This window comes from Urocitellus parryii, chromosome Y (assembly GCF_045843805.1).
Source record: "Urocitellus parryii isolate mUroPar1 chromosome Y, mUroPar1.hap1, whole genome shotgun sequence".
Taxonomy (NCBI): domain Eukaryota; kingdom Metazoa; phylum Chordata; class Mammalia; order Rodentia; family Sciuridae; genus Urocitellus; species Urocitellus parryii.
In genome coordinates this window covers 171760-189231 of record NC_135548.1, presented here as the reverse complement: position 1 = coordinate 189231, position 17472 = coordinate 171760, and the positions used below count along the sequence as shown (strand labels likewise).

Sequence of the window (17472 nt, the reverse complement as noted above, 5' to 3'; positions counted from 1 at the left end):
GCCTTCCTCTCAGCCCTGAGTGGTCAGTCCGGGCTGTCCCTGGGATGGGCATGGATTAGGAGACTCTGGGTCCAAGCTCAGGGACAGCCGCCGGCAGGGAATGTTCCTGGGAATCGTTGGGGACGCCCAGCAGGCCTGGGGCCGAGCCATGGCCACAGCCCCACAGCTGGACAGCGGCCTGGCCTCCTGGGAAGCCCATTTCCCCTCTTTTCCCGGGTCTCAGACCACAGAAGGAGCTGGTCACCCCTTCCCCAACCCTGACCCCCGAGGCTCACTGTGTCCCCCACCTCCACGTGGACGGCGTCTCCACCGTGATCCACCCACCGAGGACCATCCGTGTCTGCCATGGTGGCCCTCCTGCCCAGCCTCGCCTGACCCTGAGCGGCCAACGTGACTCTGACCCGCTCTGGCAGTGGGGACCGCCCTGGGGGCCCAGTGGACGTCCGGCCATTGAGTGGAAGGGAACTGGCTGAGAGGGGCCCTGGGCGAGGGCCATGCAGTGAGGGGACCCTCCATGGACCCCCGGCTGGGCAGCCTCCCCAGGACCATCTGGGGGGACCCTGGGGGTGATGGAGGTCAGTGGTCAGCGTCAGTGGTCAGCGTCAGCCAGGAGGTGCTCATCACGAAGACCAGGTGACCAGGACCCGGGGAGACCACCGGGGACAGCTCTTGGGGTGGTGGCATCTCCACGTGGTGGTCAGGGTCAGCCAGGGGCAGGCACCATGGACACTAAGGAGTCCCCTGGGTCCAGGCTGGGCGGCCCTCGGGCTGGACTCTTGGGAGGACACCTTCTGGGAGCCCCGAGGTGGGCACCATGGGACCCAGGGAGGCCACTGTGGTCCACCTGGGCAGCCCCAGGGACCCTCTGTTGGGACCCTGCAAAGTCCAGCTGCAGAATTGGGAGGGGACCTGTCCTCGGGGTCCCGGAGACCAGCACGTGAGGCCAGTGGGCAGTGCCCTGGGCGCGGCTCTCCCTACGGCTCTGGTCCTGTCCCCCAGCCCCAGGGCACGGAGCCCGCCTGTCCCTGGGTCCTGAGAGGCAGGTGACGTCCCCCGGGTCCCTCTCCTCCAAAGATTGTCCCCAGTCCTTCAGCTCAGTGTGGCCTGGGCTTCTTGGACAGGTGACAGCGTGTCCCTGCAGCCTGGTGGGTGGTGGGAGCTGTCCCATGGCGCCTGGCCGTGCCCCTGAGCACAAGGTGCCTGTGGGTGTCCCAGGGTGACAGTGACAACCAGGGATGGCGCCTGCCCCATCCTGAAATGAGGAACCGGAGGGGGGGACGGGAGGGACCCAGCGAGAAAAGGGAAGCCCTGGGCCCAGGACGTGAGTCGGCGGGTGACGTCGGGTGCTCACAGGCTGCAGAGGGAGGTGGCACTTCAAGATGGTGGCCTGAGGCTGGAGCCGGGACCCACAAGTAAGGACGGAGGCCGGGAGGCCGGGAGGCAGGGAGGAGGCCGGGAGGCAGGGAGGAGGCCGGGAGGTCAGGGTGGCGGGTCGGGTCGGTCCCTTGGCTCCGTGGACTTGCCAGTTGCCAAGTCCCCTCTGTGCAGTTTGTGGCTTTGGTGGCTCTGGCTGCGGGTCAGCGTGGATCTGAGGGTGGGCGATGGGGACGGCAGGTGGAGGGACGGGGACGGCCGGGAGTGACCGGGAGGAGTGCCACCGTCGCCTGGGCTCTGCACTCTGAGGTCTGCCTCAGATGAGGAGATGGACCCGGTGGCGCTGGGAGGTGTCATCTGGGGACACTGACGTGTCTGTCCAGTCAGCTGCCCAAGGCCAGCCTCAGGTGGTCACCTGCAGACCCCGGGAGCCCAGGTCCTAGGGAGCTGTGCTGGGTCTTGTCATCTGCTGTGATCCAGGGACCTCATCTGCTCTTGACCCAGGGCCACAAGGAGGGACCGTGGAGGGACAGCTGTTGGCAGCTCTTCTGTGACTGTGACAACGTGCCCGAGACGGGCTGCTTCCCAGGGCAGAGAGGTTCAGCCGGGTCCGGGCTGGCCGGCTCCTCCTGGCACGGGCTTCCTTCTCCGTCCCGCTGTGCTGGACGGGGCAGTTGGTGGGCAGCAGGAGCCCCAGTGGGCAGAGGTGCATGCAGAAATGTCCCAATAGAAGGACATTTATGGTCCTGTGTCCTAAGAAACTCTTGCAGCTACAGCTGCGACGGTTTCGTGGAACCCGATGCCATCCCCGGAGACTGAGATCCCCAGGATGGAACCGTCCCGTCCACTCAGGGTCACCTGCCTCCTACATTCCAGGACAGGGACCGAAGGGGACACACCATGCCCAGGCCACAGCCAGAGTGGCCGCCGGAGGCCGAACATCCTCCGATTTCCATCCTTCAAGGTCGCACCCAGAAAATCCCCAGAGACTGGGGAAAAGCGGTTTCGAGGTCTCCACGGCCCGGGAGGGGACCAGGGCGTTAAAGAACAATCGGGGCAAAACGGGGACCCGCGAGATAAGGCCACCCAGCCACCCGGGGGAGGACGGCCCCGCACAGAGAGGGTCCAGGGCTCCGTGGCCCCCCAGCTTATGGCCTCCGCGGGGGGTCTTCAAGGTCAAGTTCCAGCCGGTTCCTGGTCTTTCTCGTCAAAGAGGAAGGGGAAGCTCCGTGAAAGGGAAGCAGAACGGGGAACCCTGCGGCGGTGACAAAGTTCCGCCATGTGTCAACGGCTTCTCAGAAGGCGCCCGGCTCCCGGCACCTGCTTAGGCTCCAACCCTGGGGCCATGGCCTCCCCTGCCGCCCAGCTCGGGGGGGATGGCTGGCCAGTCGCCTGCGTCCAGGAGATGGGTTAAGAGAAAACGCAGCAGAAGTTCTGCCGATGTGTCACCCCAGGTGTCCCTGGGACACCCTGGAGGGAAAGCAGCCCGTGTCCAGAGGGACAGAGCCCGGCCATGGACCACCGGCTCCCCAGGGAAGGAGGAGGCCCCATTAGGAGGCCGGGACGGGGATCTCGGCTGAGCAAGGCTGAGCTCTGCCGGGGGACCTCAGTCAGCCCTTGTCCTGGACGGTGTCCCCAGCTGGGGTGGACACGGCCACCTCCAGAGACGGGTGAATCTGCCGAGGTCCAGGGAGAAGGGGTTTCGGGGTGTGGAGCAGGGCGCTGAGCCTCTCCCCTGGGGGAGGACGGGGTGGACGGGACGAGAGGGAGGACGTCCCGGGGAGCGCTGGGGGGACAGGTGAGCTGCAGGTGGCGAGGGGTGGCGGGATGGACGGGCTGGACGCTGGGCAGGTCCCGGGTGAGTGTCCAGGGGGTGAGGACAGATGGGCCTGGACGCTGAGGGTCAGCTGGGCTGCAGGGAGGGTCTGCTGAGGGAGGGGACCCGGGTGGTGGCTCCTGGGGAGCTGGGAGGTCCCCCCGGTGCATGCAGATGACCAGGTGGACAGCAAAGGGGTGTCCCCCAGGGCAGAAGCACCCAGAGGAGCTCCCCAGCTGCAGGGTCCAGGTGGTCAGCGGAAGGTGGGACCTACAGGTGACCAAGGGCTTTGACGAGGGATGAGGACCCGTGTCCCCAGGGTGAATGTCGAGAAGGACAATCCTGAGCCCCGATGTCCAGCCCCAGGGTGTCTGGGAGGGAGAAGCTGCCCGTGAGCCGGGACGGGAGCTGGACACTGGGGTCAGCAGGGGGAGGGGCAGCCGAGCAGGGTGACGTGGAGGGAGGAGGGAGGGACAGAGCTCCCGGCCCCCGAGTCCAAGGGCGTCCAGCAGCTGCACCCTGACCCAGGCCAGCCTCTGGCCGCCCGGTCCACCTTGCAGTCTGCCCACGAGCCGCCCTGCCACCGGCTGCTCTCCCTCTGCCGTGAGCGTGTGTGCGGCTGACAGTCCGGTCCCCGGGGCCACCCGCTGGTTCCCCTTTTCTCTTTCGGTTACTCTTTTCTCTATGACGAAACTCAAAAAAAAAAATGAGGGTCACAGGCGTCGGCCGGGCTGTGGGTGCAGGGCTGGGCGCAGAGGGGTCAGGCTGGACAGCGGCTCCTGCTGACCCCGGGGGCCCCTCTGCATGGGGGAGGGGCAGGGCCTGAGGTCCGGCCACCCTGGGGGCTGACGCTTTCCCGTGGTTTGTGCCCCGGGTGCTGGGCCACCGAGCCTCGTCCCCAGCCCCTTTTATGTCTTTATTTATTCGAATTTTGAGACAGAGTCTTGCTGAGTTGCTGAGGCTGGCCTCCCATTTGCAAGCCTCCTGCCTCAGCCTCCTGAGTCCCCGGGATTACAGGTGCGCGTCACCGTGCCCAGTGGCACCCGTAGTTTTTTATTTAATATTTTATTTGAAAACGGAGTAATTTCATATGTTTTCTCTCTGAAAAATGAGCCAAGTCTTCTCTCTGGATTATTTTGTGAAATAAAATTAAATTTTTTTTGGTACCAGAGATGGACCTCCTGGACACTGGACCCCTGAGCCCCGTCCCCAGCCCTATTTGGCATTTTATTTAGGGACAGGGTCTCCCTGAGCTGCTTAGGGCCTCCCTTTGGCTGAGGCTGGCTTTGAACTCGCCATCCTCCTGCCTCGGCCTCCCCGAGCCCAGAATACAGATATTATTGATCGATGACGTCCCCCGTTTGGATGCCCGTAGGATTTCTTTCACTTTGGTCTTGTGCAAAGGGGAAAATCATTTAAAACCTGAAAAAATCTAAAGAAAAAGAGAATTTTTTTTTAAAAAAATCAAGATTCTGGCTCTCATTTCTGGTTCAACTCCAAAGTCCACTGTGAAGGGCGGGAAAAGCCATGAGAATCCCCCGCAGGAGAGTCGGAGTCCGTGTCCATGGGGCTCCCAGGTCCTCCTGGACGTGCAGCCTCCGGCCACACCAGGGCGGCGGAGGGATACCAAGGACAGTCAGTCGGCGACAGGAGCCCCACCCATTGAGTGCGGCCCGACCTTTGTTGTTTCTGCTTCCTGGAAAGAGGATGCTGAGGAAAGGAGAAGCCACCCACCCGGGAGGGACACAGAGTAATGTCCCCAGAGATTTCCATGTCCCGACCCTACGTGGGCAGGGGATGAGGGTCCCACACACCGTCTGCGCGATCAGCCATGACCTGAATTTTCGCTCTTTCTGTTGCTGTGACAAACAACCCGAGGAAAATCAATTTAGCACTAAAAAAAAAAAAAAAAAAATCAAAGTGCAGCACGTTTCTTCACCCTGCGGCTATGTCTCCCCAGTGCCCTGCGCTCCCTCGGGCGGCCCTGAGAGCCTGCTGGTGGCCATCTGCGTCCTTGTCCTCTCTGGGTCGCCTGGACAGTCCTCCCTCCTGACCCAGGAGCTGACGGGTGAGTGTGGGGACGTGACTGTCCCTTTTCCTTGGCTCCCGTTTAGGCGTCTGGGGACGCAGCCACAGCCGGGTGTCGGTTGCTTCATCTGTCCCCTACCTGCCTTGGTGACCTGGTGACCCCTAGCTGCAGTCCAGTTGCGCGGGTGCTGCAGGGTTTGGAAAGACGGACGGGGAGGACGTCTCCACCTCTGGCCAGTAGGTGGGGCTGGTGGCCTTTGGATCCCCCTTCCAGACCCGGCTGCAAAAGGAGGTGGACACCTGGACCCGGCTGCAAAAGGAGGGGTCAGTGACCCGCTGGGTGGACACCTACCCCTTGGTCTCACGTCCTCTGAGGTCACTTTATCATGAGGCCGAGTCCCCACTTCCGCACCTGAGTGGCTTTTGCAGAACCCGAGGGTGAGGGGGGTCTGTCCAGCTGCGCCTGGGCAACAGGACACACATCCCGGCAGGGTCAAGGAACAGGAGGCCACCGAGCCCTGCCTGTCCACCCGCGAGACTTAGGAGATGCCCCAGAGCCCGAGGGAGCAAACCAGGCACAGATTGGGCCAACTGAGTGAGGGGTGGGGTGGCCAGTGGCCAGTGGCCAGCACTGACAGGACCCCCACCTGCAGTGACCAGCCCAGGATCCAGCTGGCGCCTGGTCAGTCCTGCGGGGACCCCGTGGCCGGGTGGTGCCTGTCCGTGACTATGACAGAGGACCTGAGCGCGGGCCGCTCATGGGGAACAGAAGGTGGACAGAGCCGTGGGCTCCGGAGGCCGAGAGATGAAGCGTCCAGGGAGAGGGGACGCCTGAGGACACGGCAGTGTCCAGGCCTGGGGGACCAGCCCCGGCAGTGGTCACCTGGCAGACGCAGAGTGTGTGGGCAGGGCAGGGGGACGTGGGGCAAGGTCACTGAGTTGTGGGCATCCCCCGCAGATGCGCCGTCGCCGTCGCCCACCCCCAGCCTCGCCCTGGAGTTCGACCCGAGGACGATGACGCTCCGCTGGACCTGCCAGGAAAACGCCACCCGCGCCACGTGCCGCCTGGGTCACAGGGAAATGGGGGACATTAAAGTTAATGTGAGGAGGCCACCAGGGGCTGGGGGGGTGGTTAGGGCGCCCCTGCAGGTGGGAGGTGGTTAGGGCGCTCCCTGCAGGTGGGAGGTGGTTAGGGCGTCCCCTGCAGGTGGGAGGTGGTTAGGGGGCCCCCTGCAGGTGGGAGGTGGTCAGGGGCGCCCCCTGCAGGTGGGAGGTGGTTAGGGGCATCTCCTGCAGGTGGGAGGTGGTTAGGGCGCCCCCTGCAGGTGGGTGTGGTTAGGGGCGCCCCCTGCAGGTGGGTAGTGGTTAGGGGCATCTCCTGCAGGTGGGAGGTGGTTAGGGGGCCCCCTGCAGGTGGGTGTGGTTAGCAGCGCCCCCTGCAGGTGGGTGGTGGTTAGGGGCATCTCCTGCAGGTGGGAGGTGGTTAGGGGCATCTCCTGCAGGTGGGAGGTGGTTAGGGCGCCCCCTGCAGGTGGGAGGTGGTCAGGGGCATCTCCTGCAGGTGGGAGGTGGTTAGGGGCATCTCCTGCAGGTGGGAGGTGGTTAGGGCGCCCCCTGCAGGTGGGAGGTGGTCAGGGGCGCCCCCTGCAGGTGGGAGGTGGTCAGGGGCATCTCCTGCAGGTGGGAGGTGGTTATGGCGTCCCCTGCAGGTGGGAGGTGGTTAGGGCGCTCCCTGCAGGTGGGAGGTGGTTAGGGCGTCCCCTGCAGGTGGGAGGTGGTTAGGGGGCCCCCTGCAGGTGGGAGGTGGTCAGGGGCGCCCCCTGCAGGTGGGAGGTGGTTAGGGGCATCTCCTGCAGGTGGGAGGTGGTTAGGGTGCCCCCTGCAGGTGGGTGTGGTTAGGGGCGCCCCCTGCAGGTGGGTAGTGGTTAGGGGCATCTCCTGCAGGTGGGAGGTGGTTAGGGGGCCCCCTGCAGGTGGGTGTGGTTAGCAGCGCCCCCTGCAGGTGGGTGGTGGTTAGGGGCATCTCCTGCTGGTGGGAGGTGGTTAGGGGCATCTCCTGCAGGTGGGAGGTGGTTAGGGCGCCCCCTGCAGGTGGGTGTGGTTAGCAGCGCCCCCTGCAGGTGGGTGGTGGTTAGGGGCATCTCCTGCAGGTGGGAGGTGGTTAGGGGCATCTCCTGCAGGTGGGTGGTGGTTAGGGGGCCCCCTGCAGGTGGGAGGTGGTTAGGGCGCCCCCTGCAGGTGGATGGTGTTTAGAGGCGCCCCCCTACAGCCCAGAACCCTGGCTTCTTGGTGGACCTAATCCTGAGCAAGGAACCAGGGGTCACCTTTTCAGGGAAGACCAAGCGGCCCTCCTGTCCAGGTTCCCCAGGAGGAGGCAGACGGGCGTCCCAGGTGCAGGGAGGGACACACCCCAGGGACGCCCCACGACAGGGGACTTGGGTTGCCGTCTCTGATTAGGCCGAGGCCGAGTCCTGCCAGTGCACCTTTACCAGGGTCCCCCTGCACGGAGGCGCCACGCTGAAGGTCAGCACCACCGTGGACGGGGCCCCGGTGCAGGAGGAGCTGCCCTTCACCAACCCAGGTGGGCAGACCGCGTGGGGTCCCCCCTGTCCCCCATGCCGCCACCCTGGGGAGAAAATGACGCCGAGCCCCTCTTCCCAGGTGCAGAGGGCACCGCCGCCCGGAACTTCTCGTGCGCCATCTACAACGCGGCCTTCATGAACTGCACCTGGGCGCCGGGCCCTGCGGCCCCCAGCGACGTCCAGTATTTTCTGTACCTGCGACAGTTGAAGTAAGCACGGATGTCGTCGGCGGGATCGTGGCCGGACGCCAGGAGGGCAGGAAAAAAAATGCCAATTTCTTTTTTCTTTCTTTCTTTTCTTTCTTGAGAGCTAACAGTGAAAGTGATGAAACCGAATGTCCCCATTACGTACAAGACTCGGGGACCCACAGGGGCTGCCACCTGCGAGACATCTCCAAGTTGAAGTACAGAACTTTCTTCCTGGTGAACGGGACCAGCCGGGGGACGGAGATCCGGTTCTTTGATTTGATTCTGTCGACAAGGGAGATGGGTGAGGGCAGAGCCTGGGGTGGGTTTGGCCGTGGCGGGGGCTAGAGGTCTAGAGAAATATGGAAACAAAGTTGTCACCAGATTGGGATCCCTTTCTCTGCCAGAAGAGGGCCTCCACAGAGCCCTTGGGGCTCTTGAGTTGATGTGTCTAGAAAGGAACTGAGGCTACTTGGATCCAGGATAGGGAGGGAGAGATTGTTCTCACGTTCATCCTTGAGGGTCATCCAAGCCTGACTTTTTTTTCCCCCCAGATTTTGTATAGGTGAATTAGAGTGGCACCTATAGGTGGGATTAACTGCTACGTATTCATACACGCACACGACACAATGACAAAATTTGGCCAGTGTCCCTCCCGGGCACTTGCTCGACCCTCTCCTCCCCCCCACTATGGACGTCCCTTTGATTTGAAGGAGATTCCTTCTTTCGAACCCAATTGGGAAATGCCCGTCAGGTTCACAGGAACACTTGCTCCCTGTTCATATCTGAAAAATAGGCTCAGATGCCACCAAAGGCCACCACATGCCTCCTTCTCTAACCATGGGGGAGACTGGGCACCTTCCCACAGATGCCAAGTGGTCATCTGTCTACCTTAAACCTCACCCCGACCCTCACTCCAATCCTAACTTTATGCCCGAACCCCAACCCTGACCCTGACCCTGACCCCCGCAGCCACCTTACTGGCCCCTGGGGATGAGCTCGGAGCCCCCGGGGGTCCTCAGGACCATCCCCCGGAGCTCCAGGTGTTGACCATCGGTGGTGGGCAGGTGGCGCTCGGCCTCCCCTCCCTGGTGGGGAGGTGACAGGGGCACAGCTCACTCAGCTACCGAGGTGCCCGACTGTCCCTCACAGAGCAGATCAGTCCCCCGGACAACATCAGCGTCCAGTGCAACACGTCTCACTGTGTCCTCCAGTGGAACCAGCCCAGGACCAAGACGTACCTGACCTACCTGGACTTCCAGTATCAGCTGGGCATCCGGACACAGGTCAGCGCCCACGGGGACAGGTCATGGGCGGGGACCCTGACCCTAGGAACTGCAGGAGGTCCAGCAGGGGCTATGGACAGGGGCATCGTGCGTGGACCAGCAGCCGAGGGGGGCGCCGGGTAGCCAGGTGTGGGGACAGTGACAACCGTGGGAGTGGGGAAGACGTGGAGAGGCAGAGCAAGATCAGAATGGCCAAGACCTGTGGTCCCCCCGAGTCCACCCAGATACGAGGTGGACAGTCAGCCCTCTGGGAAAGCCCTTGAAAGTGTCCAACCGTCCACCCTCCTCTGTCCTAGAACACGGAAAGAGCCGGCGGTGACAATTCAGTGGTGAGTTGGACGTCCGCTGTCGTCGGCCAACTGGACCCTTCCTGAGAGCCAGCGTCACCAGCGGTGGCCAGGATGGGTGGGATTCTGTGCCCAGATGTGTGCACAGAGCCCTCGAGTCCCCCGAGGGGACAGCACTCCCTGTAGCTCCCTCCAAAACACCTGGAAAGGTAGATCCCTCAAGTCCTTCTGTGCGGTATTTCCCAATCCTCAGCACCACTGTGACCCCGGAGTCCTCTTCGGTGGTACAAACGTCCACCGCTGTCTCTGGGCTAGCTCCTTTGAGTCACTTCCCTGTCCATATGTAGAGGAAGGGAGTCCATCTAGCGGTCATTATTTGGTGGGTGGGGGGGACCAATAATGGGTTGAATCTGCCCAAAAGGGACCCACAGATTCGGAGCACTTTATTTCTCAATATGCTCCTCACGTGGGGGCGCCGGGGTCTGGAATCCGGAGCGGAGTCCCCCCTCCTCCTGCAGTGTCCACGGCTGATGGACAGAGTGCGCTTGGAACCCCCCGTTCTTTCCACGAGGCCGACGGCCCCAGCTCTAACTCTGTGCCCTCTCCAAAGATCAACGTCTCTGGGGAAGTGCACAACCTGTACCACCTGCCCAGCCCGGAGCCCAGAGGCCCACACAGCCTGAGGATCAGAGCCGCGGACTCCCGCGGGGGACCCTGGGGTCACTGGAGCCACCCCGTGGAGTTTGGTAAGCCCCGAGGGCAGGGCGCACGGCCAGGGCGCAGGGTCAGGGCGCGCTGTGTGCACGGGAGATCCCCGGGTGACCTCTGCCTGCTCCTAGGAGGTCCCTGGACCTGGCACAGATTCAGGGTGTCCAGTCACAGCAGAGGCTGGGCTCCCTCCGCGACCCAAGAGGGCACTCCTTAAGCCCCTCCTGCAGCCCAAGCCCTGCACCCGCCAGGATGCATCCGCGGGTCCCCCTCGGGCAGGTCACTCAGTCACCGCTGTGGGTCCCCAGGCAGGGGGAAGGGTCTTGGGACTGGAGGAGTGAATGCGTGGCATGCGCAAGGCCGTGGGTCCCCTGTCCAGGGCTGCGACATAAAACAGAAAAACAATCAGCCGGACGCAGAGGCCCACGCCTGGCATCCCAGTGGCTCGGGAGGCTGAGGCTGGAGGATTGCGAGTCGGAGGCCAGACTCCGTAACTGAGTGAGGCCCTGAGCAACTTGGCAAGACCCTGTCCCTAAATAAAACGACAGACAGGGAGGGGACAGGGCTCAGGGGATAAGGGTCCCGGGGCTCCATTGTTGGTTAGAAAGAAAAAAAGTCTGACCACCCGCCTCCAGATGTTGTCAAATATTAAAACATGTCACAGGGACCTCGGTACCGCACTGGCCCCCGTGGGTCCCAGCCTCAACATAATGACAATAATCACTACTACTAATAATAATCAATAGTAATAATAATAATCAATACTACTAATAATAATCAATAGTAATAATAATAATCAATACTACTAATAATAATCAATAGTAATAATAATAATCAATACTAATGATAATCACTACTAATAATAATCAATAGTGATAATAATAATCATTTAACGTGAATTATAATCAATAATCAATAATAATAATGATCATATGAATAACCCACAATAATAATGTCATTCTATTATATGAATAATAATGAACTATAATGATTAATGATTATTATATTATAGGAATTATCCACAATGATTAATAATTATTACAATTATATGAATAATAATCAACAATCATTAATAAGTATCATTATATTATACGTATGGTCATCAGCAACGATGATTAATGATCATCATTATACTATACGAATAGTCAACAGTAATCAATAATAATTATTATGTTGTATGAAAATAATCAACAATGATTAATAATACTTATTATGTTATATGAATGATAATCAATGAGAACGAATAATGATTATTATGTTATATGAGTAATCAACAATAATTAATAATAATCATTATATCAATGATAATCCACAATAATCATCAATAACTATTCTATTGTGTGAATAATAATCCATAATAATTGATAATTATCATTATACTATAGAAATGACAATTAACAAGAATGGTTAACAATAATCATAATTATATGAATGATAATCAACAATAATAATTAATAACAATTATTATTATATGAATAATAATCAACAATAATAATTATTAGTATACGAATAGCAATCAACAGCAATAATTATTATTAGTATATGAATGTAATCAACTATAATAATTAATGAAAATGATAATTATTATATGAATAATGATCAACAATAATGATAATCATGCTATATGAATAATCAACAATATTAATAATAATCATTATGTCACATGAATAATAATCAACAATAATAATCAATAAAACTATTCTATTATATGAATAATAATAATCAATAATCATTATACTACATGAATAATAATCAACAACAATAATGAATAATAATTACTATATGAATGATCAACAATAATTGTCATATATGAATAATGATCAACAGTACTAATTAGTAGTAATTATATCATATGAATAATGATCCACAGTACTAATTAGTAATTACCATATATGAATAATGATCAGTACTAATTAATGATCATTATATCATATGAATAATAATCAGCAATAATCAATAATTATCTATATCATATGAATAATAATCCACAGTACTAATTAGTAATCATCATATCATATGAATAATAATCCACAGTACTAATTAGTAGTAATTATAAATGAATAATGATCCACGGTACTAATTACTAATTATCATATATGAATAATAATCAGCACTAATTGATGATCATTATGTCATATGAATAATAATCAGCAATAATCAATAATTATCTATATCATATGAATAATAATCCACAGTACTAATCAGTAATCATCATATCATATGAATAATAATCAACGGTACTAATTAGTAGTAATTATATCATATATGAATAATGATCCACGGTACTAATTACTAATTATCATATGTGAATAATAATCAGTACTAATTAATGATCATTATATCATATGAATAATGATCCACAGTACTAATTAGTAATCATCATATCATATGAATAATAATCAGTACTAATTAATAATCGTGACATCATATGAATAATCATCAACGGTACTAATTAATAATAATCATATCATATGAATAATAATCAACCGTGCTAATCAATATTAATTATCGTATGAATAATAATCAGTACTAATTAATAATCATGACATCATATGAATAATCATCAACGACACTAATTAGTGATTATCATATCACGTGAATAATGGTCAGCAGCACTGGTCGTGGTCACCGTCCCCTACGTGGACATACCCTCACGAGGACACGTTGGGACTCACCTTGTGCACAGGGGTCCACTTACCCACCTGCTCGGGTCCCGGTCACCACGCTGGACGGTCCCCCTGGTGGCCGGGCTCCGGGAGGAAGGTCCGGCTACGCAGACCCCGGGCCACCTGGGGCCAGGTGGGGACCTCTGTCCTGGGTCCCCTCCCGCCCTGGGTGGCCAGCCAGGCCCGAGGGCGCCTCTGGGCACCGCCGTGACGGACAGCCGGGCCGTGTCCCCGCAGGCTCCGGGGGACAGGAGGGCGGCCTCGTGCACGTCTACCTGCTTGTGGTCCTGGGGACCCTCGTCTGCGCCCTGGTCCTCTGCTTCCTGTTGCACAGGTAACCGCTGAGGGGCAGGGGACCCGGGAGGGCAGGGACGGCTCAGAGCTGGCCTGTCCTCGGAGGGGACAGAGCCGGGTGCCAGGGAGTCTCCTAACTGGACGTGGGGGATGGGAGGAGGACAGGGCGCTGGAAACCACGTGACCAGAGAATGGGCACAGACGGGCGCTGCAGAGGGGCCCGGGGCCTGGGCAGGGGACCCCGCGGAGGGGCTGGGGCCTGGGCAGGGGACCTCGCAGACGCTGATTGGCAGCTTGGGCTCCGCCTCCTTTGGCCTCAAAACTCCAATTGGGGCCTCCCGCACCCCAGACCTCTGGAGCTCAGGCCCCTCCCTGCAGTCGGGTCCACCCGGGGTGGACATGGTCATCTGGGGGAGCGTCACAGGTGAGGTCTCAGGACCCACCAGGGTCTCAGGCGCTTCCCAGACGCCCCTGAAGGAAGCAGAAAGGAGCAGAACCAGGAGCGGTGGGATGCAGGCACGGTGCGCTCCAGGCGCCCGGGCTGGTGGCCGGTCACTCCAGTCTCTGCCTCCGTCTGCACGTGGCTTCTCCTCTGGTCTGTGTGACACTGTGTACCTCTGTGACCCCGTGGTCCTGGTCTCCTCCACTCTGTCCCCCTGTGGTTCCTGCTCTGGAGAGGTGGACCGAGGAGCCAGCAACAGGCGTCCTGAGGGCCCGTGGGGAAAGCGGTGTGTCCCCGTCACCTCTCCGCCTTCCTCTCTGTGTCCCCAGGTTCCACGGGCTGCGCAGACTCTTCCCCCCGATCCCTCAGGTCAAAGACAAAGTGACCCCAAACGATCCAGTGGACCACCAGGTGCCTGCGAGGGGCAGAGGGTCCCCCCGGGCAGAACGCAGGGGGACAGGGAGCCCAGGACACTCTGTCCCCTCCCAGGGGGCCACGGGGATGGCACGGAGGTGGATTCTGCGTCTACACAGTGGATCGGGGAAATGGGAGCAGGAGAGGGAGACGGGGACAGAGAGACAGAGGGACAGGGAGGGGGACACTCTCCAGCCCACCTCTGATCCAAGCCGCTTCTGGCCCCCGGGCCTTTGCACGTGCCGTTGGGTCCACTGGGTTGCCCCATTCGTACGCTCGTCCCTCGGTGGCCCTCAAGTGTCCACCACGAGGTCCTACTGACCATCCCAGAGCCTCATCAGAGGACAAAGTGTCCCTCCCTGGGGCTCGTGGACATCGGACGCTGACCGCCCCGCTTCTTTACCTCAGATGGACTGGGCAGCCGTGGCCGCAGCGGCCCGCAAAGACGATCTGGAAGACGTCGTGACGGTGCAAGAAGTGAACTGAGCCGCACGTGGGCACGGAGGGACGCGTCCACCCCCCGAGATGTCCGGAAGTGCTCCCTCCCGTCCTCCGTCGCCCGCGTACTGACCCTCGCTCGAGAAATTTTCTATTTTTTTACTTTTTTTTTTTTTGGAAGAAAAAGATATTTTTCTGATATTTTGCAAAAAATGTCCGACGAGTCCATCATTCGGTCCCCTCGGGAGTGACCACAGGGGGGCGCTATCGGCTTCCTCCCGAAGCACCTGACCCCTCCTCCAAGTCCCCAGGAGAGGGACCTCGCTGCGGGTGGCCCTGGGGCTGGGGCCTCCATCTCTGCAAGGTGGACCGGGCGGCCAGAGGCTGGCCTGGGTCAGGGTGCAGCTGCTGGACGCCCTGGGACTCGGGGGCCGGGAACTCTGTCCCTCCCTCCTCCCTCCATGTCACCCTGCTCCCTGCCCCTCCCCCTGCTGACCCCGGTGTCCAGCTCCTGTCCCGGCTCACGGGCGGCTTCTCCCTCCCAGACACCCTGGGGCTGGTCATCTGGGCTCAGGATTGTCCTTCTCGACATTCACCCTGGGGACACGGGTCCTCATCCCTCGTCAAAGCCCTCGGTCACCCGTAGGCCCCACCTTCTGCTGACCACCTGGGCCCGGGAGCTGGGGCGCTCCTCTGGGGGCTTCTGCCCTGGAGGACACCCCTTTGCTGTCCACCCGGTCATCTGCATGCACCGGGGGGACCTCCCAGCTCCCCAGGAGCCACCACCCGGGTCCCCTCCCTCAGCAGACCCTCCCTGCAGCCCAGCTGACCCTCAGCGTCCAGGCCCATCCATCCTCACCCCCTGGACACTCACAGGGGACCTGCCCAGCGTCCAGCCTGTCCATCCCGCCGCCTCTGGGTGCCCACAGCTCCCCTGTCCCCCTAGTGACCTGTCCACGGGACAAAGAGGGGACACACCTAAATGGATGCACCCAAGACCTGTGGGTGCCCATGAGTGACCCAGGCTCCCTAGGACCTGGGCTCCCGGGGTCTGCAGGTGACCACCTGAGGCTGGCCTTGGGCAGCTGACTGGACAGACACGTCAGTATCCCCAGATGACACCTCCCAGCGCCACCGGGTCCATCTCCTCATCTGAGGCAGACCTCAGAGTGCAGAGCCCAGGCGACGGTGGCGCTCCTCCCGGTCTCTCCCGGCTGTCCCCGTCCCTAAACCTGCCGTCCCCATCGCCCACCCTCAGCTCCACGCTGACCCGCAGCCAGAGCCACCGAAGCCACAAACTGCACAGAGGGGACTTGGCAACTGGCACGTCCACGGAGCCAAGGGACCAACCCGACCCGCCACCCTGACCTCCCGGCCTCCTCCCTGCCTCCCGGCCTCCCGGCCTCCGTCCTTACTTGTGGGTCCCGGCTCCAGCCTCAGGCCGCCATCTTGAAGTGCCACCTCCCTCTGCAGCCTGTGAGCACCCGACGTCACCCGCCGACTCACGTCCTGGGCCCAGGGCTTCCCTTTTCTCGCTGGGTCCCTCCCGTCCCCTCCTCTGGGCTTCCTCATTTCAGGATGGGGCAGGCGCCATCCCTGGTTGTCACTGTCACCCTGGGACACCCACAGGCACCTTGTGCTCAGGGGCACGGCCAGGCGCCATGGGACAGCTCCCACCACCCACCAGGCTGCAGGGACACGCTGTCACCTGTCCAAGAAGCCCAGGCCACACTGAGCTGAAGGACTGGGGACAATCTTTGGAGGAGAGGGACCCGGGGGACGTCACCTGCCTCTCAGGACCCAGGGACAGGCAGGCTCCGTGCCCTGGGGCTGGGGGACAGGACCAGAGCCGTAGGGAGAGCCGCGCCCAGGGCACTGCCCACTGGCCTCACGTGCTGGTCTCCGGGACCCCGAGGACAGGTCCCCTCCCAATTCTGCAGCTGGACTTCGCAGGGTCCCAACAGAGGGTCCCTGGGCTGCCCAGCTGGACCACAGTGGCCTCCCTGGGTCCCACGGTGCCCACCTCGGGGCTCCCGTGGACCATGGGTCTGGAGAAGGTGCCCTCCCAAGAGTCCAGCCCGAGGGCCGTCCAGCCCGAGGGCCGCCCAGCCTGGACCCAGGGGACTCCTTAGTGTCCATGGTGCCTGCCCCTGGCTGACCCTGTCCACCACGTGGAGATGCCACCACCCCAAGAGCTCCCCCCGGTGGTCTCCCCGGGTCCTGGTCACCTGGTCTTCGTGATGAGCACCTCCTGGCTGACGCTGACCACTGACGCTGACCACTGACCTCCATCACCCCCAGGGTCCCCCCAGATGGTCCTGGGGAGGCTGCCCAGCCGGGGGTCCATGGAGGGTCCCCTCACTGCATGGCGCTCGCCCAGGGCTCCTCTCAGCCAGTTCCCTTCCACTCAATGGTCAGACGTCCACTGCGCCCCCAGGGCGGTCCCACAGCTGCCCGTCCCTCTGTCCTCCCGTGGCCCCGTCCTCAGATCCCCTGGTCTCACTCACTCAGGGACCTGTCCGTCTCCAGGAACGAAGGTCATCTGACCCCCCACCCCAGCCCTGGGCCCAGAGTCCTTGTCCCCCACTTCCTGTTCTCAGGGACAGAGGTGGCTTCAGGGCCAGCACGTGGTCAGGAGTGGACGCCCCGTGGTGGAAAGGAGAAGCTGACCCCAGACTCTCTGTGTCCCCTGAGTCTCCTGGGCACAGGGAGGCCCACGGCAGAGAGTGTGGCCACCGAGGGCCAGCGTCACAGGAGGCCCGGTGTCCCCTGAGCCAGGGACCGTGACACAGAGCAGTCCCCTGAGGTCACTCTGCTGAGAGACGGTCTCATGGCCAGGCCCTGGAGCTGCACGGAGCTCTCTCCCCTGAGCGCCATCGTGGAGGGACATCTAGCATGGACAGTCCATCATGGCCAGGTCCCTGCTCCCTGGCCACGCCCAGGGTCTCCTTG

At 59.4% G+C, this 17472-nt stretch overlaps 1 protein-coding gene across 1 annotated transcript; it reads left to right on the top strand.

The window, feature by feature from the left end:
- The first annotated feature begins 1368 nt into the window (after positions 1–1368).
- Positions 1369–14634, top strand: LOC144251075 (granulocyte-macrophage colony-stimulating factor receptor subunit alpha-like). The gene is made up of 12 exons (XM_077794201.1): positions 1369–1412; positions 5151–5258; positions 6177–6319; positions 7676–7799; positions 7880–8009; positions 8108–8289; positions 9138–9271; positions 9568–9600; positions 10169–10304; positions 13170–13266; positions 13998–14079; positions 14491–14634. Coding segments are annotated over exons 1-12 (1248 nt in total). The 5' UTR covers positions 1369–1411; the 3' UTR covers positions 14569–14634.
- Positions 14635–17472: the final 2838 nt, after the last annotated feature.